The sequence below is a fragment of the Culex pipiens genome, chromosome 2 (assembly GCF_016801865.2).
Source record: "Culex pipiens pallens isolate TS chromosome 2, TS_CPP_V2, whole genome shotgun sequence".
NCBI lineage: Eukaryota > Metazoa > Arthropoda > Insecta > Diptera > Culicidae > Culex > Culex pipiens.
The window spans coordinates 158,873,385-158,900,675 of record NC_068938.1 but is presented as its reverse complement, the minus strand read 5'-3'; the positions used below and the strand labels follow the sequence as shown (position 1 = coordinate 158,900,675).

The 27,291-nt window shown below is 37.2% G+C and overlaps 1 protein-coding gene across 3 annotated transcripts; it reads right to left on the bottom strand.

Annotated features, from left to right (window-relative positions):
* Positions 1-7,846: 7,846 nt before the first annotated feature.
* Positions 7,847-8,706, bottom strand: LOC120426414 (uncharacterized). 3 transcript variants are annotated; one of them, XM_039591172.2, is made up of 3 exons: positions 8,546-8,706; positions 8,267-8,491; positions 7,847-8,212 (listed from the first exon to the last, which is right to left on the bottom strand). In XM_039591172.2, exons 1-3 carry the CDS (start codon positions 8,558-8,560, stop codon positions 8,021-8,023), a joined length of 432 nt encoding a protein of 143 aa, XP_039447106.2. In that variant the 5' UTR covers positions 8,561-8,706; the 3' UTR covers positions 7,847-8,020. The 3 variants fall into 3 exon arrangements, with proteins under 3 accessions (XP_039447106.2, XP_039447105.1, XP_052564576.1); XM_039591171.2 differs by having other exon boundaries at positions 8,055-8,212; positions 8,275-8,491; XM_052708616.1 differs by having other exon boundaries at positions 8,055-8,212; positions 8,267-8,706.
* Between the last annotated feature and the right edge of the window lie 18,585 nt (positions 8,707-27,291).

Genomic DNA, 27,291 nt, shown 5'->3' with positions numbered 1-27,291 from the left:
CAACTTTTCAGCACTCAAATGGGTGCTAAAAAGTTCAACTTTTCAGCACTTGTTTCGAAAAGTAACACTTTTCAACATTTTTTTGATTTAAACGATTTATTGACAAAATACATGAAAATTTGACTTAAAATTTCACTCAGTGTGTGTTTTTTGGAATTGCAAAAAATGTTGTATGGAACTCGTTGCAAAACTTGATTTTTTCAGCACTCTTCGTATTTATCCAACCCGGTGAACCTCGTTGGATAAATGTACGAAAAAAAATCAAATTATTCGCTCTACAGCATTGCCTTGGCGTTCTCGATTGCGAGATTCCTACTCGAAACTAGGTGTTCGAAAGCTTGATTGTTGAGGCAATTGCTAACCTCTTTTTACACCTTAGCTTCCATCCACCCCGGGATTCGAACTGACGACCTTTGGATTGTGAGTCCAACTGCCTACCAGCGACTCCACCGAGGCAGGACCCAGGGAGACGACTCCTACACCTGGACTGAGCTAACGACCTAACCTTTTTTATGTTAGTCCGGGACCAACATTTACTTCCCTTCCGACGGAAGGCGTGATCAGACAAATCTCGTCTCGAAAAATGCCACCGGGACCGTCTGGGATCGAACCCAGGCCGACTGGGTGAGAGGCAATCACGCTTACCCCTACACCACGGTCCCGGCCAAATGTACGACTCGTGCTGAAAAAAATCCTCTTTTTGCAACTTGTTGCATAAACTACTATTTTAACGTGTTTAAACGGATGTGATTGGTGTTTGTGCAATCCTAGAATATATTTTATTTCAACCTAACTTTCAAGGGATTTCATTGGATTTGATTTTAACCCTTTCAGACCTGATGGATCATATATGATGTTCAGTTTTTTTCATAGATGTTCAGTTTTTTTTTTGCATTTAAAAAATATGTTATGAAGGAATAGCACCCCTACAAAATAATCTCGTGAAGCTGGGAATTTTTTTTCCTCTTTTTTCAATTTGTTGCCTTTAAAAGTTTTTTTTATGAAAAATGTTTTTTTCTCAGTGTCGCCTAATAAGCGCACATTTTTAAACTCGTGATGTTTTGTAAACTATTGGTTCGATTTCCAATGTTAAAAATTTAAAATTTTGTGAAATTTTCTGCCCTTTCAAAAAAATACTTTTTTAAGAATCAAACGTAACATTTATACTTCTTTGAACGTTTCTGAAATTTTATTTGACAATGTTTAAGAATTTTTCCTAAAATCCTTTTTTTTAATTTTTCGCTCCGGTATCAGATTTTGCACCAGCCTTAATTCTAGCGCTAACGATTTTTTTTGTAGCCCTCTTATAAATGTATTATTTTTTATGTATTTGAAAATACTTATCATGGCAATTCATCTTTTCGTAATAAAAGACATATTTAAATCAGGAATCATTTTTTAAAATGAATTCGTTACATGTTTGAAGCTGACGGAGCTCTTTTAAATGTAAATTTAGAAAAATGCTGGATTCCAATCATATTATTTTTGCCTCATGAAATTCTCAAAAGGCATTTTAATTGAATTGGAAAGCTGGGCTTCTCCACGGCAAAATTTTCGAAGCTGTCGAGCCATAAAAGATCTCCGAACCAGATTCCCACCCTAGAGGTCATCACGTCGCCAAATAATGTTGACCTCTGCGCAGAGCCCCCGAACCCAAAGGGATGCCTCGACGTTCCGAGCCAACGTGATCATCTAATTTGGCCACGGGAAAGAGTCAGCTCTTTGTTTCAGGCAGCTGTGGGTCTTTTTTCGGTTAATTTTCGAGACCCCACGTTTTCCGACTGAGGACCCTTCGATTTCAATCACGGACAGACGCAGAGGCACAGGGGAATCGCCCATATTCGATCATTCCAACCCATAGCCACAACCACGGTGGAGTGTCATTCGATCGGGCGAAACCGCCAAGCTCTCAGGGTCGAGCGAAAGCTGCCCGAGAGACCCTAAATCCAGTACGGGGGAAAAGGTAGGGAGGGCAAAATTCGTGCGCTTTTGTTTGAACAACTCAACCCTCGCAACCTCCGGGGAACACGATCACCTTAAGCTGAAAACGAGTAAGAGAAAAAAAAGTGTAATTAACTTTCTTTTGCCTGGCTGCTCGCGATTTTCTGAGCTCAGGACGATGGCCCAGGAAAACGCGCCATCGCCAATGATCAATTTCTGTTTTCGCTTTTTCTTTATCACAACCGATCAATTGGCAACCTCGAGACATGAACTGGGGTGATTTGATTGTTGTTTTAAAAATGCTTATAAAAAATCTTGAAATCAATGTTTTTTTCAATGAAATTTCTAATTTCTTAATATCAATTATAATAAAATCACAAAAAAAAATCCACAAATTACCCTAAACCAAAAAAGGGCTCGAACTTCCCTCGTTTTTCCTTCAAAAGAACTTTCAATGTTGCGCTGGAAAAAAAGCACAACAACCTGAAAACCCCCAACCACAGCTTGATCGTGCGATACAATTGAAAAGTGCATCGTGCCTGGTTTGGGTTATTTTTCATTTCGATGTGGCGTTTTTAAGCCAGCCGGGTGTACCGCGCTTAAGGACAATCCAGACGGCCGATCGATCGGCGGAGGAGCCTTATGGGACTCCGAAAGCAAGATGGGACTGGCAAGATTTGGGAGGCGCTCATTGTGTCCACGGTTTTTTTTTATTCGTGTTACAACAGGGCCAGCGAACTCGGGTTGCTCGGCTGACACAGATTAGAGTTTGAGGGATTGGGAGACTTTTTGATGAGGAAAGAATTCCTTCTTATTTAGAAGTTAATTCGAATGTATTTTTTTTTAAATCTTCTATCAATTTTATGAAGAAAAAGTTATCAAGGAAATAAAATTGAACAAATGCAATAAAAAAATAATTATAGCAATTGGGTAATTCTCCGCCAACTCACACAGCAGTTGCCCCGACCCCTCTTCAATTTGCGTGAAACTTTGTCCTAAGGGGTAACTTTTGTCCTTGATCACGAATCCGAGGTCCGTTTTTTGATATCTCGTGACGGAGGGGCGGTACGACCCCTTCCATTTTTGAACATGCGAAAAAAGAGGTGTTTTTCAACAATTTGCAGCCTGAAACGGTGATGAGATAGAAATTTGGTGTCAAAGGGACTTTTGTGTAAAATTAGACGCCCGATTTGATGGCGTACTCAGAATTCCGAATGAACGTATTTTTCATCGAAAAAAACACTAAAAAAGTTTTAAAAATTCTCCCATTTTCCGTTACTCGACTGTAAAAAATTTTGGAACATGTCATTTTATGGGAAATTTAATGTACTTTTCGAATCTACATTGTCCCAGAAGGGTCATTTTTTCATTTAGAACAAAATTTTTCATTTTAAAATTTCATGTTTTTTCTAACTTTGCAGGGTTATTTTTTAGAGTGTAACAATGTTCTACAAAGTTGTAGAGCAGACAATTACAAAAATTTTGATATATAGACATAAGGGGTTTGCTTATAAACATTACGAGTTATCGCGATTTTACGAAAAAAAGTTTTGAAAAAGTTGGTCGTCATCGATCATGGCCATTCATGGTCACCCGCGACAGACACGGACGACGAAACAAAGAGAAACGCAAAAAGTAACTTTTTCAAAACTTTTTTTTCGTAAAATCGCGATAACTCGTGATGTTTATAAGCAAACCCCTTATGTCTATATATCAAAATTTTTGTAATTGTCTGCTCTACAACTTTGTAGAACATTGTTACACTCTAAAAAATAACCCTGCAAAGTTAGAAAAAACACGAAATTTTAAAATGAAAAATTTTGTTCTAAATGAAAAAATGACCCTTCTGGGACAATGTAGATTCGAAAAGTACATTAAATTTCCCATAAAATGACATGTTCCAAAATTTTTTACAGTCAAGTAACGGAAAATGGGAGAATTTTTAAAACTTTTTTAGTGTTTTTTTCGATGAAAAATACGTATATTCGGAATTCTGAGTACGCCATCAAATCGGGCGTCTAATTTTACATAAAAGTCCCTTTGTCACCAAATTTCTATCTCATCACCGTTTCAGGCTGCAAATTGTTGAAAAACACCTCTTTTTTCGCATGTTCAAAAATGGAAGGGGTCGTACCGCCCCTCCGTCACGGGATATCAAAAAATGGACCTCGGTTTCGTGATCAGGGACAAAAGTTACCCCTTAGGACAAAGTTTCACGCAAATCGAAGAGGGGTCGGGGCAACTTTTCCCGATTTCGTGTGAGTTGGTAGAGAATTACCCAATTTATTTTTGATGTTAAAACTTTTTATAATTTTTAAAATAACGTTAATGTGAACTAATTTTTTGAGTGTGTAAGTTACCAATACTAGTCATTAAAACTAAAGATATACAGTTTTGTACAACTAAACCAGACCATTATTAAATTGTTTTGAAGCAAATAAGTTCGATCCAAAAAGCTCCAAGCTTTTCCTTTCCCATTCAAAATTTCCTCAACAAAATCAGGAAGCTAAAAAATGCTTAAGAGGCAGTTTTTGTAAATATTGCTCGGTTTGTTCTAGAGGTCGTATCGAGGTGCTCCGATTTGGATGAAACTTTCAGCGTTTGTTTGTCTATACATGAGATGAACTCATGGCAAATATGAGCCCTCTACGATAAAGGGAAGTGGGGTAAAACGGGCTTCGAAGTTTGAGGTCGAAAAAACATGAAAAATATTAAAATTGCTCGCATTTCCGTTAAATTTCATCAATTTCAACTCTCTTAGGTGCATTCGAAAGGTCTTTTGAAGCACTTCAAAATGTGCCATAGACATCCAGGATTGGTTTGACTTTTTCTCATAGCTTTTGCAAATTACTGTTAAAAATGATTTTTTTTAAAACCTTATTATCTTTTTCCAACAGCCTCCAACACCCATACTCCCATAGGTCAAAAGATAGGTAATTTCATGCACTATAAGCCTACGGTAATAACTTTTTGGCCAATCGCAGTTTTTCTCATAGTTTTTCAATTTTTCTAGAACAAACATTTCACAACGTTAGTTTTTGCCCTGTAGGCCGCCATAGTGGCACTTTTTGGTCTCAATTTTGTCATATTCGGAATCCTCGGACAATTTCACGTAAGTTAGAAGTATTGGAGTTGTAATTTAGATTGGAAAAATTGCCATTTAGAATGAATTAAAATATTTTTTAACAATTTGTTGGATTAGGGGTAAAACAGGTTTTCGCCTACTTGATACAGCATTTGACGTATTGATCATAGGATAAATAAGATCTGTTTCTTTTTTCAAAAATATTTTATTTAAATATTTTTTAAATCTAAATTACAACTCCAATACTTCTAACTTACGTGAAATTGTCCGAGGATTCCGATTATGACAAAATTGAGACCAAAAAGTGCCGCTATGGACGCCTACAAGGCAAAAACTAACGTTGTGAAATGTTTGTTCTAGAAAAATTTAAAAACTATGATAAAAACTGCGATTGGCCAAAAAGTTATTACCGTAGGCTTATAGTGCATGAAATTACCTATCTTTTGACCTATGGGAGTATGGGTGTTGGAGGCTGTTGGAAAAAGATATTAAGGTTTTAAAAAAAATCATTTTTAACAGTAATTTGCAAAAGCTATGAGAAAAAGTCAAACCAATCCTGTATGTCTATGGCACATTTTGAAGTGCTTCAAAAGACCTTTCGAATGCACCTAAGAGAGTTGGAATTGATGAAATTTAACGGAAATGCGAGCAATTTTAAGATTTTTCATGTTTTTTCGACCTCAAACTTCGAAGCCCGTTTTACCCCACTTCCCTTTGTCGTAGAGGGCTCATATTTGGCATGAGTTCATCTCATGTATAGACAAACAAACGCTGAAAGTTTCATCCAAATCGGAGCACCTCGATACGACCTGTTACACATTGGTGAAAAACTCGCTCTTAAAATTCAAGTTTCCTTTAAAAAAAAACTTGGACCGTCGAATAATTCATTAATTTTTCGATTTTGTTTTTGATTTTGAATTCTGAAAAGCCGTAAAACATAAGGAAACAAATCATATTCAACTAAATTCATTGCAATTCTATTTTTTGGGATTAAGTATGATCCGAAATTTTGAAAATAAGGCTTGAATTTTAGTATTTTTGCCAAGATTTTCATCATCTTAACTCTAGCGCTAAAGATGTGTTATTTTTTTACATGGAGATAGTATGGACAATGTCATTGGACATAGCTACATTCAAAAAAAAAAACAAAATACTATTCACCAGCATAAATAAAATATCTTTCAGAGATCGTCATGTCTTCAACAAATGTGGTTTGCAACTCGTTGCAAAACTTGATATTTTTAGATCTTTTCGTTTTCGACTTAGTGAACCTCGTTAGATAAATTAACGACTCGTGCTGAAATTATCTTCTTTTTGACTTGTTGCATTCACTACTATTTTCAAATAAATGAAAATTAATGAAAAGAGTTACAGGAAACAAATTTGCAACAGCTCTCAGCTCTGCAAATCTAGTCTAACTAAAAAATATATAAGGCACCTTATAGATAAACATATTACTCTATTAAATTTATTTAAAAAAAAACTCTTGAGGGTGGCCCTCATCACCCCCATATGTTTAAAAATGTAAACTTTTGTGCCAAATACTGGAACTGGATACAACTTTCAGTTGAAATGGATTGTTTTTAATAAAAATTAAAATAAAACTTTTTAATTGCTTGCATTGAGATATTTTTAAAATTCAGAAAATTTAACATTTGAGATTTGAATGCATTTAAATCTTGTTTTAGCGGTTCTTTTTATTTTAAAATCAACAAATAGTTTTAAAAAGCATGAGCATGAGCATGAGAGACCACCCATGGTTGCCCCTCCGTTGCTGAACAGAACCGTAATATCCTTTCAGCACTACTGATCATAGGCTTCGACGATCTAGTGGTGTTTCCCTTATCAACAGCATGTATGAATGCGCCGAAAAGATAAAACACCATGATTGCTAAAACTAGATCAGTTGCAAATAGGTAACAGTCATTGGCCACCAACGGCGCCCGCCATGTCAGTTTGTAGATCTCGATTTTAAGGGACGGGAATGTTAGTTAGCGCAGGTTGCTACTAGGGCAGCTGATTTACTCTGTGCTTACACCCCACGAGCGCCAGGAACCTGAAAATTTGTTAGTAGGTTAGGGTGCTTGGTCAGGATTCATCATAGAAGATGATGATGCGACCCAAAATTATTGTGTTTGTTGAAAGGTATTATATTTTATTCTCAAGGCAAACAATCTGATGCTGCGGATGAGACATTTCCCGTTTAACTGTTGTTAAATTTTTAATGGAATGGTTTAATCTTAGACAGCCGGCTGTGGAAAGATAAAACCAAATATTGCGCGTATTGAGAAAATATCAGTTTTGGTGATTTTCTTGTAGGGGTCTCAAAGATACGAGCGCAATAGTTTTTTGAATTCATCGTAGCAATCTTGTTGATTTTCGCGATCAAATGTATCATTTTGCGTTTTGAGTGGGTTTATTGCAGGCAGCAAGTGATTTTTACGGAAAATATAAATATTATTTTAAATTCTTCTCCTTGCTCTTATTAATATTCTATTAATTCGAATTTGTGTGGTTTGACATGGTGCCTCTTCCCAGAATTAAGACAGTTAGGTTTCTGCGTGAAGAAGGCTATTACACTCCGCTAAATGGGTCACATCCGGTTGATCTGCGCGATGTCCTGGTCCTTCACGACGTTATAGCTGCTGGAGAAAATCTGTCTTTTGTAATCTTCAACTGGTTCAGGAATTAAAGTTAATCTATAGATAATAGCTTATAAGCTTTATGTTAAGTTCTTTGGTGTAACTAGGTAGTTGAATTCTTCGTAATCTTCAGCCAGCCAGAGAATTTCGAAAAATTAAAAATGCGAGACAAACCTTTAAAAAAAATAGTATCATCGCCGTTACAAATTTTATAAGCGAAATGCTCGAATCTCAGCTCGAGATGAAACACTTGACTTTTTCTAATAAAATTATCCACGCACGTGGTTCTTTAAGTAATAAACTATAGTTAGTTTGTTCTTCTATTTCGTTCAAAAATTGTTTACAGTTCAAATCACATTGAAATTGTATTTTTCTTGGATGTAAGCGTAGATTTTGGCCACCTCCCGGGCCGGAACCAACTACCGGGTTTACGTCGCTGGTGGATTAGAACGCCAGTACGGTGGTCGTGGCTATGGAGAGTGCCTCGCTGACCATTGCGTTGTGCAGGTTGATCTCTTCTGCAGCTCTGGAATGTGGGGCGGACCTGAAAAAAATGAGATGTTTTAAAGAACTTCTTGAAAAAATAGTTATTACTCACTTTCCTACCATTGACCCGATGCGGGTTCCGACATCCTCGACACTTGACTCTACACATGACTTGGAAACGACATAGTACGGGCAGCACGCTGCCCACAGCAGGTCCCGGGGTAGCCGTCGCATTTCCGCACCGACAACTCCGTCGCTTCAACAACTGCTTCGTCCACACGCGAACTGTCCAGCCAACGTCGTCTTCCCGGCCATTCCGGACGGGCTGTCGCCATTTCTACAAAAAATACTTTAGAAAAATTGTTGAATTTAAAAATTCTACTAAAATTACCTGTACAGAGCGCATTATCACGATTTTCTTAAATTGACAGACAACTTCAGTTTGATTTTTTCTAAGCCTACTCTACTCTCTCATCTATACTTTTCCATTGCGACGATATCTTTCTGCGGCGATTAATTGGAGCGCAGGATTCTAATTTTTCTCGAAATTATTAATAATATTTATTTATAAAATGAGGTGTTAAACGCAATGCTGCAATGATAGCGTAGTCTGATTTTAATTATATAACCATTTAATTCATAAATTTGTTACGGAATAGACGCTACGAACTCAACCATCAGATACCTTCCGATCTTCTTTCTGTTAGCTAGATGAGGTATTGATGTTCGTTGCCTCTCGAGCTACGATGCTATGGAGAGGGCTTAACACACAAACAACCGACGTCGAGCCCTCCGAGCTACGGAGCTATGGGAAGGTCTTTTCAACACAAAAAAAGACTCGCGCACCACACAACGTTCTTGATGAATCAAAATATTTTTTACGCGATAAAACTAACGAACTCAACCGTCAAATTGTCTTCCAACCAACGATGATGAAGAAAGGGCTTTAAGCACACAATAACTCACCGATTAATATAAATAAATTCCAAGATCGATCTTGTTTTATAGCAACAGCGCAACTCACTCCTGATTTTCACGATCGCGAATACAGCACAAAAAGAACACCACAAAAATCCATCTCACAATCCTGATTTGTTTTTTTTTTTCATTTTGCACACACACACACAACCATCCGCTTGCACTGACGGAACATTATTCCCACACAAAAGAGACGAAAATTATCGCGAAAAAAACAGGACTGCGCGTCCCCAGAAACACTGCACTTATGCCGGCATTATTCAACTATACTGATCAATCACCCCATGCACACAAAAGAGACGAAAATTATCACGAAAAAACAGGACTGTGCGTCCTCAGAAACACTGCACTTATGACGGCATTATTCAATTATACTGACCAATCACCCCATGCACACAAACAGCCACACAAAAGAGACGAAAATTATCACGAAAAAACAGGACTGCGCGTCCCCAGAAACACTGCACTTATCTCAACAAATAGTTTTAAAAAGCATTGATTTTATAAGAACATCAACTAAAATCAAAGGATAAAAACACAACTTCCACTAAGTGATCCCACCAAGCTTTCGATTTCATGCTCACCTCATCGCCGCGGTGGCATCGTTCGATCTTTGCACTGACTGTTTTCTTTCATTTGCTGCATTCCTGTCTGCTCACCTTACCTCCTTACTTTCAACCATCGATATCTCGTCATTTTGATCGCGATCCTTCGCCCAAACAACAACCTCCGAAGAGCGGTCCAAATCTAATTACCACCACCACCACCACCACGGGCTTGGGTGAGATTTCCGATAGCATTGTTTCAAACGTCTTATTCAACTTCTTCGCTTTTTCTTGTGCCGTTTTGATTTTCTTGAGTTATGTTGGCCCCAAGTGGAAAGCTTGTTTTTTTTATTTTTGCGCCCCAACCAACCCAACTCTTGACAAAATTGGGATCGTAAGTTCAGCCTGATTATATGCAAAAGTGCAATTTGCTTGGGAAATGGCAAAAGGAAATGGGAAAATTTCTTGTGATATGTTGCTTATGCTGCCCTCGTATACACTGAAAAAAAAAATCAAACGTTCACGACTGAAATCTTTAATTTCTCCTGAATTTGTTCAAAATAACAAAATTTTAAACAAAAATAGAATAACTTTTAACATTTTTTGTACAGTGTTGAACTGGTCGGTCATAGATGATGTATGTCAGTCCAGCTGGCCGGCAGTTGGCAGTCGATGCAACCCAGTCAGTTTGTGTCCGTTTGGATTAGTTTGTGCAAGTGCATTTTGATTGGACTCGCGTAGGAAAGTTTGTGCACTTTCACATCGTTCATCAGTTCCGAGTGAAGGTGCATTATGAGAGCGACTGATGGAAGGAAAGTTGGTTCTGTATGATTTTTCAATGTTAATTGAGGTGGACCTTAGGCTAGTTGGCTTGGTCATGGAATGTGATATTAGAAGTTGAAATAAAATATTTTTACTCCATAATTGTAAGAATTCAGTTATCAACATTGAGTATTATGTGGCAACCCAACTCAAAAGAAATTTTAAAAATGCCGCATAAAATTAAATGTTAAATTTTGTTTATATTTCGTTAAAATATTTCATGAAAAAACAACTGTTGAAATTCTTTTAGGCCGGTTTGGAAATCTAATTTTTTTTAAATCATTTGATCGTACACAGAAAAAAATCAATTCTCGTAATCGTGAATTAAGTTCACGAATGTCAGAACCACGAAGGAATTTATTCATGAGTATGGTGCATTTGCACCATGAACGTGAATATATTCCTTCGTGGTTCTCGCATTCGTGAATTTAATTCACGATTTCGAGAATTGGTTTTTTTCAGTGTACGATTTAATTAATATGGATGGCGATTAGGGTGCCCAGAAAAAATGACCCCCTGCTCCACAAGCGGAAAAGGGTTTTTTGGGTTATTTTAAGCATCTGTGCAAATTTTTGGCGAAATTGGTTGAGATTAACCCATTGATACCCGAGTCTAAAGATGGTGAAAAAAATGTTTTTCATACAAAAATGACTTTTCTAAATCGCTAACAACTTTTCCGGATCAAGTTTTACAGCTTTGGTATGTTCTAGAAAGTTGTAGAGCATTAAATTTTAAATGAGAATCTCACTTTTTGGAATATTTTGATGGAAGAAGCGCACCGTGCAGATCAATACGTAAGAGTATGTTAAGTTTTCCTAATCTAATCTAATCTAATCAGACCCTAGCGCAGCCAATCTTTCGAAGGGATCCTGGAGAGTGCCTTAGGTTAGATGACGCCTAGCACTCTTCTTGTCATTTATTAACATTTGTAGTGCGCCATTGCATCGGAATGCATTGAAACAACACAAGCGTTAAAGCGGCCAGGCCTACTGCGTAAAGCCGTATCGCAGAGATGACTCGTAATTGGGTTGAGTTTGAGCACTGAGTGTTCGAACAACAACACAATTCTGAATCGACAGGGGAGGAAGAAGCGTGGGGACACACCACCATACGCTCCGAGATTTGGTTGTATTCGTTGGGAGCACCATGCTAAGAAGGTTTGGTACTCCGGGACCCTCTGGGATGGGACATTGTATTTCCACGAATGCCCTGGACACTATTGCCGTGGTTATAGCGCCACAACTCGCTCTCTTTAATAGTATTCCTAATTCCAGTTCAGGTTCACCAAGTCGTCATGGCCTAGTGGTTAGCATTTTTGCTTACCAATCCAAAGGACGGAGGATCGAACCCCGCCTCGAGCGACTTTGGTTTTTCGTTCATCATTTCAATTTTCTATGTTCTTAACTTTCTCGTTGGGAGCAGATGGGCATCGAACCCAGAACCATTCGCTTACAAAGCGAACACCGTAACCAGTCAGCCACGGCCGCTCTCTTAAGAGTATGTTAAGTTTTCCATACATTTTTTCAATTTTTCCCATACAAACATCACCTTTGAGTATCAATGGGTAAATGTCAACCAATTTTGCTCATATTTGGTCCAGAGTTCTAAAATAGCTCCAGGAACAATAATCAGCTTGTGGAGCGAGGTTTTGAGAAAAAGTCGCATATTCTGGGCACCCTAATGGCCATGTAACACTTATCACTTTCTCAAACCCCCAAATCAGAAAACAATCCGATAAACAAACCCCTTGATTTTCGCTGCATCCATTACTCATCGCCGGCGAAATTCCATAAATCTCCACTATTTTCCAATATTTGTAAATCATTTCTCCAATTTGGTTAGCTTGTTGTTTTTCGTTAGCACCGCTTATTTTTTTCTCTATTCCTTTTTAGATTTGACCAAAAAAGGGCCCTTTTGGGGCCCTCAAAGCCGCGCCGGCCACTAACTGACCAGCCGATGAAAGTCTGGCCATAGTTTTGGGGCCGTAACCAGGGTCGACTATGGCGACGACGCCGTTTGATTAAAACGCAAATCACACAATAAATCAATTCCAGTGTACAAAAAAGTGCCTTTCTCTGTTTACACAAAGCTCGGGTTCCCGGGACCAGTCGAAGGTCGTTGCGCTTCTAATGGCACTCGATGGCATCTTTGGCGAACGGCATAAATCTTTGGGACCGATTCGTCCATTCACCACACCACTACTGGGGGAATTGGGTGTGCTTTTTTCCGTCGTCGTCGCCAAGATGAAAGGCAAAACTTGCGCGCCCGAACGAGATAAACATCTCATTTATAACTGCCGAAGCTTGGGACTTTCCTCACTCAGCCAGTCAGCAGCTCCAAATCCGAAGCAAAAATAATAAAGGAAATCAGTCAGCCGGCCCTGGCCTGGGATTATTTTTTCACTGTATAGTTGCCAAGATGTTCTGCAAAAAGAGTGCACACAAGCGCTCTTGAATCGCATAACTTTTACTACAGTTGGTGCGGGTGGGTCAGCTGTGGACAGTAAAAAAATCAACTTAAATCGAGAAATTGCTCATTCTGAATATTGTTCCTTGAGAGATGTCTAGGCTTCTGGACCAAATATGAGCTAAGGGTATAGTTTGTATGCACACAATCTATTTCTACAATTCTACAATCAAAAATATAAAACTTTGCTAGGACACATTTTAAGAGGCAGTATTTGTAGATTCTGCTCGGTTTGTTCTAGAGGTCGTATCGAGTTGCTCCGATTTGGATGAAACTTTCAGCGTTTGTTTGTCTATGCATGAGATGAACTCATGCCAAATATGAGCCCTCTACGACAAAGGGAAGTGGGGTAAAACGGGCATTGAAGTTTGAGGTCCAAAACACATGAAAAATCTTAAAATTGCTCGCATTTCCGTAAAACTTCATCAATTCCAACTCTCTTAGATGCATTCGAAAGGTCTTTTGAAGCCCTTCAAAATGTGCTATAGACATCCAGAATTGGTTTGACTTTTTCTCATAGCTTTTGCAAATTACTGTTAAAAATTGATTTTTTTTAAACCTTAATAACTTTTGGCAACAGCCTCCAACACCCATACTCCCATAGGTCAAAAGTTAGGGAATTTCATGGACTATAAGCCTACGGTATTAACTTTTTGGCCAATCGCAATTTTTCTCATAGTTTTACGATTTTTCTAGAACAAACATTTTACAACGTTAGTTTTTGCTCTGTAGGCCTCCATAGCGGCACTTTTTGGTCTCAATTTTGACATATTCGGAATCCTCAGAAAATTTTACATTAGATTGAGGTGTTGGAATTTTGAATTTGATTGGAAAAAATGCCATTTAGAATTAATTAAAATATTATTTAGAATTTTGTAGGATTAGGGGTAAACAAGTTTTCGCCTACTTGAAACAGCATTTGACGTATTGATCATAGGGTAAATAAGATTTATTTCTTTTTTCAAAAATTTTTTATTTAATTATTTTTTAAATCAAAATTACAACTCCAATACTTCTAACTTACGTGAAATTGACCGAGGATTCCGAATATGACAAAATTGAGACCAAAAAGTGCCGTCTTCTTGGCCTACAGGGCAAAAACTAACGTTGTAAAATGTTTGTTCTAGAAAAATCGAAAAACTATGAGAAAAACTGCAATTGGCCAAAAAGTTAATACCGTAGGCTTATAGTCCATGAAATTCCCTAACTTTTGACCTATGGGAGTATGGGTGTTTGAGGCTGTTGCCAAAAGTTATTAAGGTTTTTAAAAAATCAATTTTTAACAGTAATTTGCAAAAGCTATGAAAAAAAGTCAAACCAATCCTAGATGTCTATAGCACATTTTGAAGGGCTTCAAAAGACCTTTCGAATGCACCTAAGAGAGTTGGAATTGATGAAGTTTTACGGAAATGCGAGCAATTTTAAGATTTTTCATGTGTTTTGGACCTCAAACTTCAATGCCCGTTTTATCCCACTTCCCTTTGTCGTAGAGGGCTCATATTTGGCATGAGTTCATCTCATGTATAGACAAACAAACGCTGAAAGTTTCATCCAAATCGGAGCAACTCGATACGACCTGTTTCACATCGGTGAAAAACTCGCTCTTAAGGATTTAGTGTTTTCAGGAAAGTTTTTTGTTGTTCCAAGGCACACATTTTTACGTATCAAGTTTGGTGATCAATCCACCTAGAAGTCAGATGGAAAATGTATCCTGCAGATTTTTTTCTTTTTTTACACAAAGTTTCGTCGACGCAGTTTAAGTAGAGACCAATACCAATTTTTATCTTATTATGGTAAAAAAAACGGGTTTTGTATGCAACGTTTTTGAATGATTTTTTGGGAGTTTTTCAGTCTTATACCAAGTTGTCGAGAATAAAAAGAAAACACATTTCTGAAAGAGAGACCTTTTGGCTACCGTTATCCGGGGTGATATTGGGTTTAAGGGGTTAGATTGGGTCATACAAAATTTCAGTATTTTGAATGGCCCAATCTCACCACTAGACTCGGGAGGTATTGATGGCTGTATCTCTCCAAAGCAAATTCACCCTCCACTGCTAATTTTTCCCAATATCCATGGGAAGTCATTTTGATCAAATTTTGTTTTATTATTTCTTGTTTCATTTAAAGTTTTTTTTATTGACAGCCACTTTTTCAATTTTTGTTTTTTTTTTTTAAATTTTCAACTATAGAATTACCATTATCATTTCAAATATATTAAAATACATTTAGGCAAAGTCTGCACCACAAAAAAAAAATGGAATGTTGAAAATTTGGTTGGTTAAATACCACTCCTTTTTGAAAAATTTTACTTTAAAAATTGTGTAAAAATGTGATCCTTATGAAAATTAACCAGAAACTGATGATAATTAACCAGTTCTTGTGTAATATTAAATTTTTTTCTGAAAAAATCTATCAATATGCCCTTATGAATATTAATACCACTATTTCTGTGTGGTTTAACAAAAAAAATACTGCATGCTTATTTTAACATAAAATAAAGAAAATGTTAGTGAGTCAAGAAAAAAACATATTTTGAAGAACATTGGCTAAGTTACATAACAAAAGTCAAACTCCCAATCGGGTAATTTTCTACCAACTCACACAAAATCGGGAAAAGTTGCCCCGACCCCAATTCGATTTGCGTGAAACTTTGTCCTAAGGGGTAACTTTTGTCCCTGATCACGAATCCGAGGTCCATTTTTTGATATCTCGTGACGGAGGGGTGGTACGACCCCTTCCATTTTTGAACATGCGAAAAAAGAGGTGTTTTTCAATAATTTGCAGTCTGAAACGGTGATGAGATAGAAATTTGGTGTTAAAGGGACTTTTATGTAAAATTAGACGCCCGATTTCATGGCGTACTTAGAATTCCGAAAAATACGTTTTTTTCATCGAAAAGAACACTAAAAATGTTTAAAAAATTCTCCCATTTTTCGTTACTCGACTATAAAAAAAATTTGGAACATGTCATTTTATAGGAAATTTAATGTACTTTTCGAATCTACATTGATCCAGATGGGTCATTTTTCATTTAGAACAATTTTTTTCATTTTAAAATTTCGTGTTTTTCTAACTTTGCAGGGTTATTTTTAAGAGTGTAACAATGTTCTACAAAGTTGTAGAGCAGACAATTACAAAAATTTGTGTTATGTAGACATATGGGGTTTGCTTATAAACATCACGAGTTATCGCGATTTTACGAAAAAAAGTTTTGAAAAAGTTACTTTTTGCGTTTCTCTTTGTTTTGTCGTCCGTGTCTGTCGTGGGTGACCATGAACGGCCATGATCGATGACGACCAACTTTTTCAGAAATTACCCAATCCTAAAATTTTCTGAAATTTTATTTGCTTTTAAAAATGAAAAATCGGTTAAAAATTGATTGTTGGCGCCTAGAGGCGGGGTTGAGTTGTAGGGGGTTAATTGTTTTAATTTTCCAGGTTTTGTAAAATCTTGGTGAAATTATCAACAAACCCCTTACGCCAAACTATTCGCCTTGACTGAGCTAAATGTTTTCCAAAGAAACAAAATCTCAAAAAAAAAATATTTAATTTTGAAAGTAAAATTAACCTTTCCGAACTCGGTGAGCTACGCAATTTCCATTCAAACATTTCCAAAAATAAGATTCTTCTAAAAATTTTAATGTTGAACAATTTTTGAGAAAAAAAGGTCCTTTAATAAATTAAATGAATTGCTATGCCTATCATAAAATATGTTCAAACGGCACTTCAAAAGGCTCTTTTAATGTTTCAAACAATAAAATTTAAATGCCATTAGAGAAAACTTGTTATTGTAGTAAGAAAGTGTTAATTTTTTTATTTCTTAAATTTTTCTTCAATATCGTTTCACTAAGCAAACTCCAATGTTGAATCATGTTTTTTCAATTTTAAAACGATGGTAAAATTGGAATGAACTCTAAAATGTTTTAAATAGCGGTTTTAAAACATACTTTACATATAATAACTACAATTCCATTGTTTCAATCTTTTGCTGTATAAAAATCCCAGTAAATAAGTGTTTATGAAAAACGTTTGAACCAAAAGATTTAAATGAGAAAAAGTGCCATTTAATATGGGCATCCAAAATGGGTCCGCGGTTTCCAAAAATGAATATTTTTCGTGTTTAAATTTTTGGATGAGTGATTCTGAGATGTCTTTATCAATATCTACAAATTTGTCTAAGACACCAAATTAATCATAAAATTCGAAGATATAGATTTTTGAATAGTTAAGTAGTCTTTTTGTGGGATCAGTTGCCAAAATGGTATGGAGATTTGAATGGACAAACTAATAATGCCAAACCTATTTTGGTCATACAAAAGGAACACACAAAGTTTCATTCAAACCAAAAATAAATGTAACCGTTGTCCGAAGTGTCAGAGAATTGTTCTTTTAAGTATTGCATTTAGTTATACAGTTAAAAAGTTTTTGTTTGTATTTGGATAAGACAATATAATCGAAATAAATCTAATTATATGATACAACTTATGCACGTGGGTGTATAGATTACGGAGTAAAAGATGATCGAATTGTTCACCTAGCGCTCACATTCGATTCCAAAACTAAGTTGCCTCCGGGTATGGAGATCATACAATAAATAAAATCATATGATATTTGCATAGTTTTTACTAATTGTACAAATATGAAAACCATTGAATGTTGAGATAATTATGTAAAGAACACTAAAAATACCTTCAAGATTTTTTATTTTAATTTGAAACTATCTTCTTATTTGATATATTATTTGATAACTCGAAGTTTCGATTATCCGAAGTTTAACTATCCGAAGGTTTGTATAAGACTTCAAATAATCCAACCATGAACAAATTAAAAAAAATCTCACTTTAAACATCAAATTCGAGTTGTTGCGTTGCGACCTCATTAAAGCATTTAATAATCTGGGGGGGTGAATAGAGGGGCTCAAAAGCGGAACCGTTTTTGAGCTGTCAAAGCGGAACCATTTTACTGTTCGCCAGAAGCAGCAAGTATTGTAATCGATCATTAGAGAAATTTTTGAGAAAAGCAATTTTGGTTTCCTGATTTTTTGTAAGGGATGTGAATTTTGTAATAGATGTGATTCCTGCTGGCTAATTCCCTTGCCCATCTGGAGGTCGTCTTCATCAATTAATTCCGCCCGAATGGTGAGCACGTCTCTGTTTTTTTTTTGTATTAAACGTTTATTCCAGTCGTTTTATTTTTTCTTGCAATGTGCATGGGTGTGTGGGTCTCGTGGCGCAGGGGTAGCGGCTTCGGCTGCCGATCCCGATGATGCTATGAGACGCGGGTTCGATTCCCGCCTTATCCACTGAGCTTCTATCGGATGGTGAAGTAAAAGGTCGGTCCCGGTTTCTCCTGTCTCGTCAGAGGCGCTGGAGCAGAAATCCCACGTTAGAGGAAGGCCATGCCCCGGGGGGCGTAGTGCCAATAGTTTCGTTTTGCAATGTGCACGGAACATCCGAAAGGCTCTCGCTCAAATTTTGGTTAAAACCGTCTTCGCAAAACTCCACCCACTTCTGACGCAGTTCTTTGTCTCCCGAAAAGAAACCTCCCGGAAGAGACCTTTTTTATCCGACCACAATTGGTGAAATGTGGAGAAATTGGCGAAACCTCGGGAGACACACTACATATTGAATCAAAAACATGAAAAAATAATATGCACAACAGGTTTCAAACCAAATTATTAGAGTGCAAGAATAAAATTTAAGCTTGTGTTTGAACCACCTCATACTTTTTCGATGTAAATAAAGTGGGATCATTCGAAAATCACGTTACGCGTTCTCTCTTTTCACCCCCTACTAGATCATAACTAAAAGCCTAACAAAATGCATTTTTTATCAACACCATTTTTTTAAAAACAATTTTGCGTATTTGAGGGTCAAAAGTAAAATTTGTCGGTATCGAGTCCGAACAAGAGAAAAACATTTTAAAATTAAATGTTTATTTATAAGTTTTTATAACAGTGCTCTCCCCCGCACTCAACGCATAGTGCCGGCGGCAACCACTTGGGAGCGTCGGAAAGTGAGAGTTTTGGCGGGTTGGTCATCCCTTCCCACCACCAAACCATCCCCATCCATCCGCGCAGTAGTGGCCACAATCAGCAGGCCACAAATAAATGGCAGCCATTCATAACTCTTTCGCGGGGGGCGATTGCCGATTCGCAACCTGATTTCGTCAAGAGTGCGTAAAGTGTGAAAAATGTGACGGGAAAGGGGGGTGCCTCTCGCTTGCTTGGTTTCGTGAAACAACCTCGCACTGATGAAAGTTAATTTTAGGTTAAGTGTCATCACTGCATCGGGGCGGAACGAAGACGCTCTGCTGTGGGAGATTTTTACGCGAAATGAATCGGTGGGATTGTTTTGGGTGGTCTTTGGGTGCTCGTGGACAATGTTGTAAATGGGATTTTGAGTTTTTCGTTAGAGAATCACAAATTTTAGCAAAAAAAAAAAAATCAAGAATATATTCATCAGAAATCATTAGACCCCATCAACTTTACTGGGAATAACCACTCATTTCAAACAATCAACAATGAGACATAATCAGCCCAATTCGTCCGGTATAACCGGCAATTTGTCGCTATCTGACGGTCTTCAACCGATCAGTTGGTTGGCTTGATGCTGCCTATCCACAATCCACATAATCCAAATCTAGATCGGGTTCATCATCTCTCTTGCTGGATGTGCTGGAATTGCGAAATCAATGTGCAATCTACCCCTCGGGGAATCATTTAATTTGTTTGGTGTTTGCTTTCTGAAGACGATTCGTCGATTCTCATCGGTTTAGTGATTTGGGTAATTCTCTACAAACTCACACGAAATCGGGAAAAGTTGCCCCGACCCCTCTTCGATTTGCGTGAAACTTTGTCCTAAGGGGTAACTTTTGTCCCTGATCACGAATCCGAGGTCCGTTTTTGATATCTCGTGACGGAGGGGCGGTACGACCCCTTCCATTTTTGAACATGCGAAAAAAGAGGTGTTTTTCAATAATTTGCAGCCTGAAACGGTGATGAGATAGAAATTTGGTGTCAAAGGGACTTTTATGTAAAATTAGACGCCCGATTTGATGGCGTACACCATATTCTTGATTTACACAACGAAATGGGGGTGTTTAAATCGAGAATCGTTTAAAAAAAGAATGTCCATGACTTTAATTGAGAATATGACTTAATTTAAGAATCTTTGTGATTTCGTAATTTGTTGGAAAATTTCCAAAATGTATCAATTGTATTTTGTTTAGTGATGTTATTTAAACATTTTAGCATGGTTTTGGAACACCTGGGATGTTCTAGTCCATCCGAAACTTCCGGAAGTTTTGTGCAACAGGCTAACCGAAGAAACAAGTCGAAGCTTCAAAATTTTGACAACGGATCCTACCCAGACAGCTTCAGTAAGTGCGGTAGGCTACAGTGCATTGTTGTAACAACTTTTGACTTTTGATTTTGACCTCAGGACATACCCGCATAGCTTCAGTGAGTATGGTAGACTACTTTGATGATCTTTTAGGGTGTCCTGGGTCATCCAAGGACTCCCTGGAGTCAATATCTGAGGGTCTACCGCCGTAACAAGCCAGAGGTCGACGGATTTTGACCTTGGGACATACCCGCATAGCTTCAGTGAGTATGGTAGACTTTTTTTTGGGCTATCTTGGGTCATCCAAGGACTCCCTGGAGTTAAGATCTGTGGGTCTACCGCCGTAACAAGCAAGAGGTCGACGGTTTTTGACCCCGGGACATACTTTTCGAATCTACATTGTCCCAGAAGGGTCATTTTTTCATTCAGAACAAAATTTTTCATTTTAAAATTTCGTGTTTTTTCTAACTTTGCAGGGTTATTTTTTAGAGTGTATCAATGTTATAGTGTAACAATGTTAGACAATGGAGCACCGGATTCGAGTGGTAGAAATGACAGTTCTCCCATAAGGAATACATTGTAGAAAAAAGCAAAAACTGCTCGAATGGAAATGCTCCATTACAAAAATTTTGATATATAGACATAAGGGGTTTGCTTATAAACATCACGAGTTATCGCGATTTTACGAAAAAAAGTTTTGAAAAAGTTACTTTTTGCGTTTCTCTTTGTTTCGTCGTTTTTTTTTTTTTTTAATTTATATTTATTCAAATTTCTTTTCCATGTACATTCATTCAGTTAAAATATTATTGAGTGTCCAATCACAAACGATGACTTTTCACCTCAATTTTAAATATTAGCAACTTTCATTTATTCATGAAATATTGTAGCTTTCGCTATTCAGTGATTTCAAATGTAGGAGGTCCTAAATGTACAAAAGGAAAAAGGGATACCTTAAAACTAACTTATAAACTATATAAAGAGCGGATCAATGCAGCTGAAGACTGCAATGATTTTTGTCGAAATGCATCAATTATCTTATTGGACATAACATCCAAAGTGTCAACTTCGGCTAATTGATGAAGTTCACTGGTGCTGAACCAGGGAGGAAGTTTCAGAATCATTTTCAGAATTTTGTTCTGAATCCTCTGAAGTTTTTTCTTCCTGGTTAAGCAACAGCTTGTCCAGATCGGCACAGCATAAAGCATGGCAGGTCTGAAAATTTGTTTATAAATTAACAGTTTATTCTTGAGACAAAGTCTAGAATTCCTGTTTATAAGTGGATACAAACATTTAATATATTTGTTACATTTAACCTGGATACTTTCAATGTGATCCTTGTAAGTAAGGTTTTTGTCAAAACCAAGTCCAAGATATTTCACTTGATCCTCCCACTTTAAATTTACCTCATTCATCTTTATAATGTGATGACTTTTTGGTTTAAGAAAATCAGCCCTTGGTTTGTGAGGGAAAATAATAAGTTGAGTTTTTGCAGCATTTGGAGTAATTTTCCATTCTTTCAAATAAGAATTGAAAATATCCAAGCTTTTTTGTAATCTTCTTGTGATGACACGAAGGCTTCTACCTTTGGCGGAGATGCTTGTGTCATCAGCAAAAAGTGATTTCTGACATCCTGGGGGCAAATCAGGCAAGTCAGAAGTAAAAATATTGTATAAAATTGGACCCAAAATGCTTCCTTGAGGGACGCCAGCACGTACAGGTAGTTGATCAGATTTGCTATTCTGATAACATACCTGCAGAGTACGATCCGTCAAATAATTTTGAATAATTTTCACGATATAAATCGGAAAATTAAACCTTTTCAATTTCGCAATCAAACCTTTATGCCAAACACTGTCAAATGCTTTTTCTATGTCTAGAAGAGCAGCGCCAGTAGAATAGCCCTCAGATTTGTTGCTTCGAATTAAATTTGAAACTCTCAACAACTGATGAGTAGTTGAATGCCCAAGGCGAAATCCAAACTGCTCATCAGCGAAAATTGAATTTTCATTAATGTGCGTCATCATTCTATTAAGAATTATTCTTTCGAATAATTTACTAATAGATGAAAGCAAACTAATGGGCCGATAGCTTGAGGCTTCAGCAGGATTTTTATCCGGTTTCAAAATCGGAATTACTTTGGCATTTTTCCAACTACTGGGAAAATATGCCAAATCAAAACATTTGTTGAAAATTTTGACCAAGCAACTTAAAGTTGCTTCTGGTAATTTTTTAATTAAAATGTAAAAAATGCCATCCTCACCAGGGGCTTTCATATTTTTAAATTTTTTGATAATAGATTTTATTTCATTCAGATCCGTATTAAAAACTTCATCTGATGAAAATTCTTGTTCAGCAATATTCTGAAATTCTATTGAAATTTGATTTTCAATAGGACTCAAAACATTCAAGTTGAAATTATGAGCACTCTCAAACTGCTGAGCAAGTTTTTGAGCTTTTTCCCCAATAGTTAATAGAATATTATCACCATCTTTTAAAGAAGGGATGGGTTTTTGAGGTTTCTTAAGAACCTTTGAAAGTTTCCAAAAAGGTTTGGAATAAGGTTTAATTTGTTCGACATCTCTTGCGAACTTTTCATTTCGCAGGAGAGTGAATCTGTGGTCAATAACCTTTTGCAAATCTTTTTGAATTCGCTTCAGTGCAGGATCACGAGAACGTTGATACTGTCTTCGGCGAACATTTTTCAGACGAATCAGAAGCTGAAGATCGTCATCAATAATGGGAGAATCAAATTTGACTTGGACTTTTGGAATAGCAATATTCCTAGCATCCAAAATTGCATTAGTTAAAGATTCCAAGGCTGAATCAATATCAGCTTTGGTTTCTAAAACAAAATCATGACTTTGTTTCGTCGTCCGTATCTGTCGCGGGTGACCATGAATGGCCATGATCGATGACGACCAACTTTTTCAAAACTTTTTTTCGTAAAATCGCGATAACTCGTGATGTTTATAAGCAAACCCCTTATGTCTATATATCAAAATTTTTGTAGTTGTTTGCTCTACAATTTTGTAGAACATTGTTACACTCTAAAAAATAACCCTGCAAAGTTATAAAAAACACAAAATTTTAAAATGAAAAATTTTGTTCTAAATGAAAAAATGACCCTTCTGGGACAATGTAGATTCGAAAAGTACATTAAATTTCCCATAAAATGACATGTTCCAAAATTTTTTACAGTCGAGTAACGGAAAATGGGAGAATTTTTAAAACTTTTTTAGTGTTTTTTTCGATGAAAAATACGTTTATTCGGAATTCTGAGTACGCCATCAAATCGGGCGTCTAATTTTACACAAAAGTCCCTTTGACACCAAATTTCTATCTCATCACCGTTTCAGGCTGCAAATTATTGAAAAACACCTCTTTTTTCACATGTTCAAAAATGGAAGGGGTCGTACCGCCCCTCCGTCACGAGATATCAAAAAACGGATCTCGGATTCGTGATCAGGGACAAAAGTTACCCCATAGGACAAAGTTTCACGCAAATCGAAGAGGGGTCGGGGCAACTGCTGTGTGAGTTGGCGGAGTTACCCATTTGAAAATTTGAAATTTGTATTGTTTTTTTGTGAAAGTTATATCAAAGTTCTAAAAAGTCCAGTTTGGAATTGACACTAACGTATAATTTCCCTTAATTCTGCCCCAAACTCGCAACTTGATCCGAGACCCGGAGCAATCAAATTGTCCGCCAAGAACGTGACTTCCAAATCTTTCGAGCCAAGATCGAATCCCGCGTCGGTGCGTGTTAGATGAACGAAGAAAGAAACAAATCATAGGATGATTGATTTGAACTATTATTACAGATGTGTATCATTATTCGTCCCGTGTATTATCCACTCTCGTTTGCTCATTCCGAGGTGGTTCGTCAAAATTGTGTGCGTTTTTTCATCTGTTCATTTGCTTACTCTCTCATGACGATTGAGCTTCAGCGTAGCAATCGGAGAATTGTTGTAGGTGAGACCTTACTAACGCCAGGGCAAGGGTAGACGCAGGGTTTAATTCTTGGGCATTGCATACTTTCAGGAGATTCGCGAAAACAACGCCATCTGTTGGCGATTTTTAATTGCTTCTATTGGTTTATCATTGCATACCTCCGGGGGTTTAATCACAATAGTGACATCTGATAGAAATTGACTTCAACCCTGCCCTCCAAGTCGCAATCATTATCCTCTTCCCTCACCGTCTACCGTATCGTACCCGTGGTCGGTTTGTCTTAGCTAATCACTTCTAAACGATCATCTCTGATTGCGCCGTGGCCCGACACACTGGCCCGGTGAAACAGGCTGAGGCCAAAAAATCACCCCGGCAATTGGCCTGGCTGGCCTCTCCGAAGATGACTTCTCCGCAGAGCTGGTCTGTACGGCGCGACGGACAAATGGCCGTTGGGGCTAGTTAAAATCGATTTAAGAAATAAAACAGGCGAGCCACTCTCGTAAAGGCAGTCACCGACTAAAGTGGGCAACCGACGGAGACGCACTTTGGACTTCGGCTAAGTCGGCGGAGGATCTCAATTACCGAGGTCCAAATCACACAGTGGAGATATTCAAATCGCTTGAAGACCTGGACACAACAGCTAACTTTGTTGGCAAGGTATAATTTTGGATTTTTTGTGTCCAGAGCACATCTCTCAATTGAAGGTTGTCTTCCAAAACGACAAATTCACTTTCAGCTGCAGTTTACCGACAATCAAGATCATCCAAAATTCGTCATTCTCAGACAGGCCAGGTGTTCCAAAGACGTAACCGATTCTTCGATTGTAGCGCACAATCGTGTGTGCGGACTTCCCCAAGTTGATAAAGCCTAATTTAGTCACTTCCACGCACGAGCCCATCCGCCTTCAACCACGAAAGTTCCACTCACTACTGAAGCTCGTAGAGCTCAATTAGGGGGTGCAAACAAAATCTACCAACAAAGTGAGCGGAACAAGACCTTAACCTTTCCGTAATCTGTGCCATCCGGGGGTTTCGATACGGCGATGGTCATTCAGCAGCAGCACGCCCTTTCAGCTTATCTGGCCATAGTAGCAGAGCGCAACCCGAAACTTCATAACCGCCGTTTGCGAACGACTACGTATTCATCGTGCAGTAAATTGGGCTTATCTATCGCGTGAGTCGCACGGCCCCACCGAAAATGCTTGTACCGTACGTAGCTGCAGAGTCACTTCAGGTGTGACTGCGGAGTGGCATACAGGTGGATATGGTCGGATGAATTGCAGATTACAGAAGGTAGCTTGATAGCATCAAGTTTATTGTGGCCCATTGAGTTGTTAGGAGCTTTATCAATTTAAGTGACTACATAGTATTTCTGATCATAACATTTAGAATTTTCTAGTACTATCTGGTAATCACTTCCCTAATATAATGTGTTATATTCTAAATCTTTAAAAATACACATTACAAAATATTAATCTAGTGTCAATTTTAATCGTTGATTAAAACTGATTCATGGACTGCTCCAAAGTAATCTGGGAATAAATATGCAATTTTAAAATATGTTATCCAAAATGCTGGCCAATATGGTCCTGTAAACTATTAAGAGGCAGTATTTGTAGATTCTGCTCGGTTTGTTCTAGAGGTCGTATCGAGGTGCTCCTATTTGGATGAAACTTTCAGCGTTTGTTTTTCTATACATGAGATGAACTCATGCCAAATATGAGCCCTCTACGACAAAGGGAAGTTGGGTAAAACGGGCTTTGAAGTTTGAGGTCAAAAAAACTTTAAAAATCTTAAAATTGCTCGCATTTCCGTAAAACTTCATCAATTCCGACTCTCTTAGTTCGAAAGGTCTTTTAAAGCACTTCAAAATGTGCCATAGACGTCCAGGATTGGTTTGACTTTTTCTCATAGCTTTTGCAAATTACTGTTAAAAATGGATTTTTTCAAAACCTTAATATCTTTTTGCAACAGCCTTCCCATACTCCTGAAAGTCAAAAGTTAGGGGATTTCATGGACTATAAGTCTATGGTATTAACTTTTTGGCCAATCGCGGTTTTTCTCATAGTTTTTCGGTTTTTCTATAACAAACATTTTACAACGTTAGTTTTTGCTCTGTAGGCCTCCATAGCGGCACTTTTTGGTCTCAATTTTGACATATTCGGAAGAGACATTACACCAAGAAAGTGGTAAAATTCTCATTTTTTTCTGACAAAAAAAGATGCACGCCTTCCCAGATGTAATATTACCACGATTTTTTTACTGTGTAGTAAACAACTGACCAGAAAAATGTTACAGATTTAGGGCGATTGAACACTAGGGTGACAAGAAAAAAAATTAAAAATCTTGAGAGATACATAAGCTGCTTTTGTTTGGGAGAAAACAAGACTTACAAAATAATAAAATATTATCTTATAAACAAGACTGCAAAAAAAATCTCCATAAAAATATGTTTATAAAACTTTCTAATTTTATAGATTCATTAGTAAAATTTCACGGAATATTTTTGAAATTCAGTTTTTGTCGTCTTCGGAAATAAAATATCTTATAGATTTTAATATGTACAGATAAAGATTTGATTTTTTTATAAAAAGGCATTGAATTTGTAATGCATCGCCCCCAAAAATGACTAAATTCCCCCTCAGGGGGAATTCCTCACCGGTTGAGAAACACTGTTCTACAGCGACCTTTCAACCTTAATCGATATGGCTCAAAACTATCACAGTTTCTTATTTTTGCCTCGAGAAACGAATCAGGAACCTTGAGATCGATTTTTTTTATATTGTCACCCTATTAAACACGGATGTGGTCTCTAGAATGCTTCAAAGGGGAAAAAAGTCTGATAAACTTCCTAACAATTAAAACTAGTTAGCCCCCATCAAATCACTGAATTAGGATTATCAATATTCTAGGAAAAATATAAGTTAGAAAACTATATCCATAAAATCTGGAGCAACATTCAAAAAGGCCAGCTATTGTTTGACACTTTGAGTTTTGTAAAAAAGTTAGGTAAAAATGTTGTTATGGTTTCATTTGA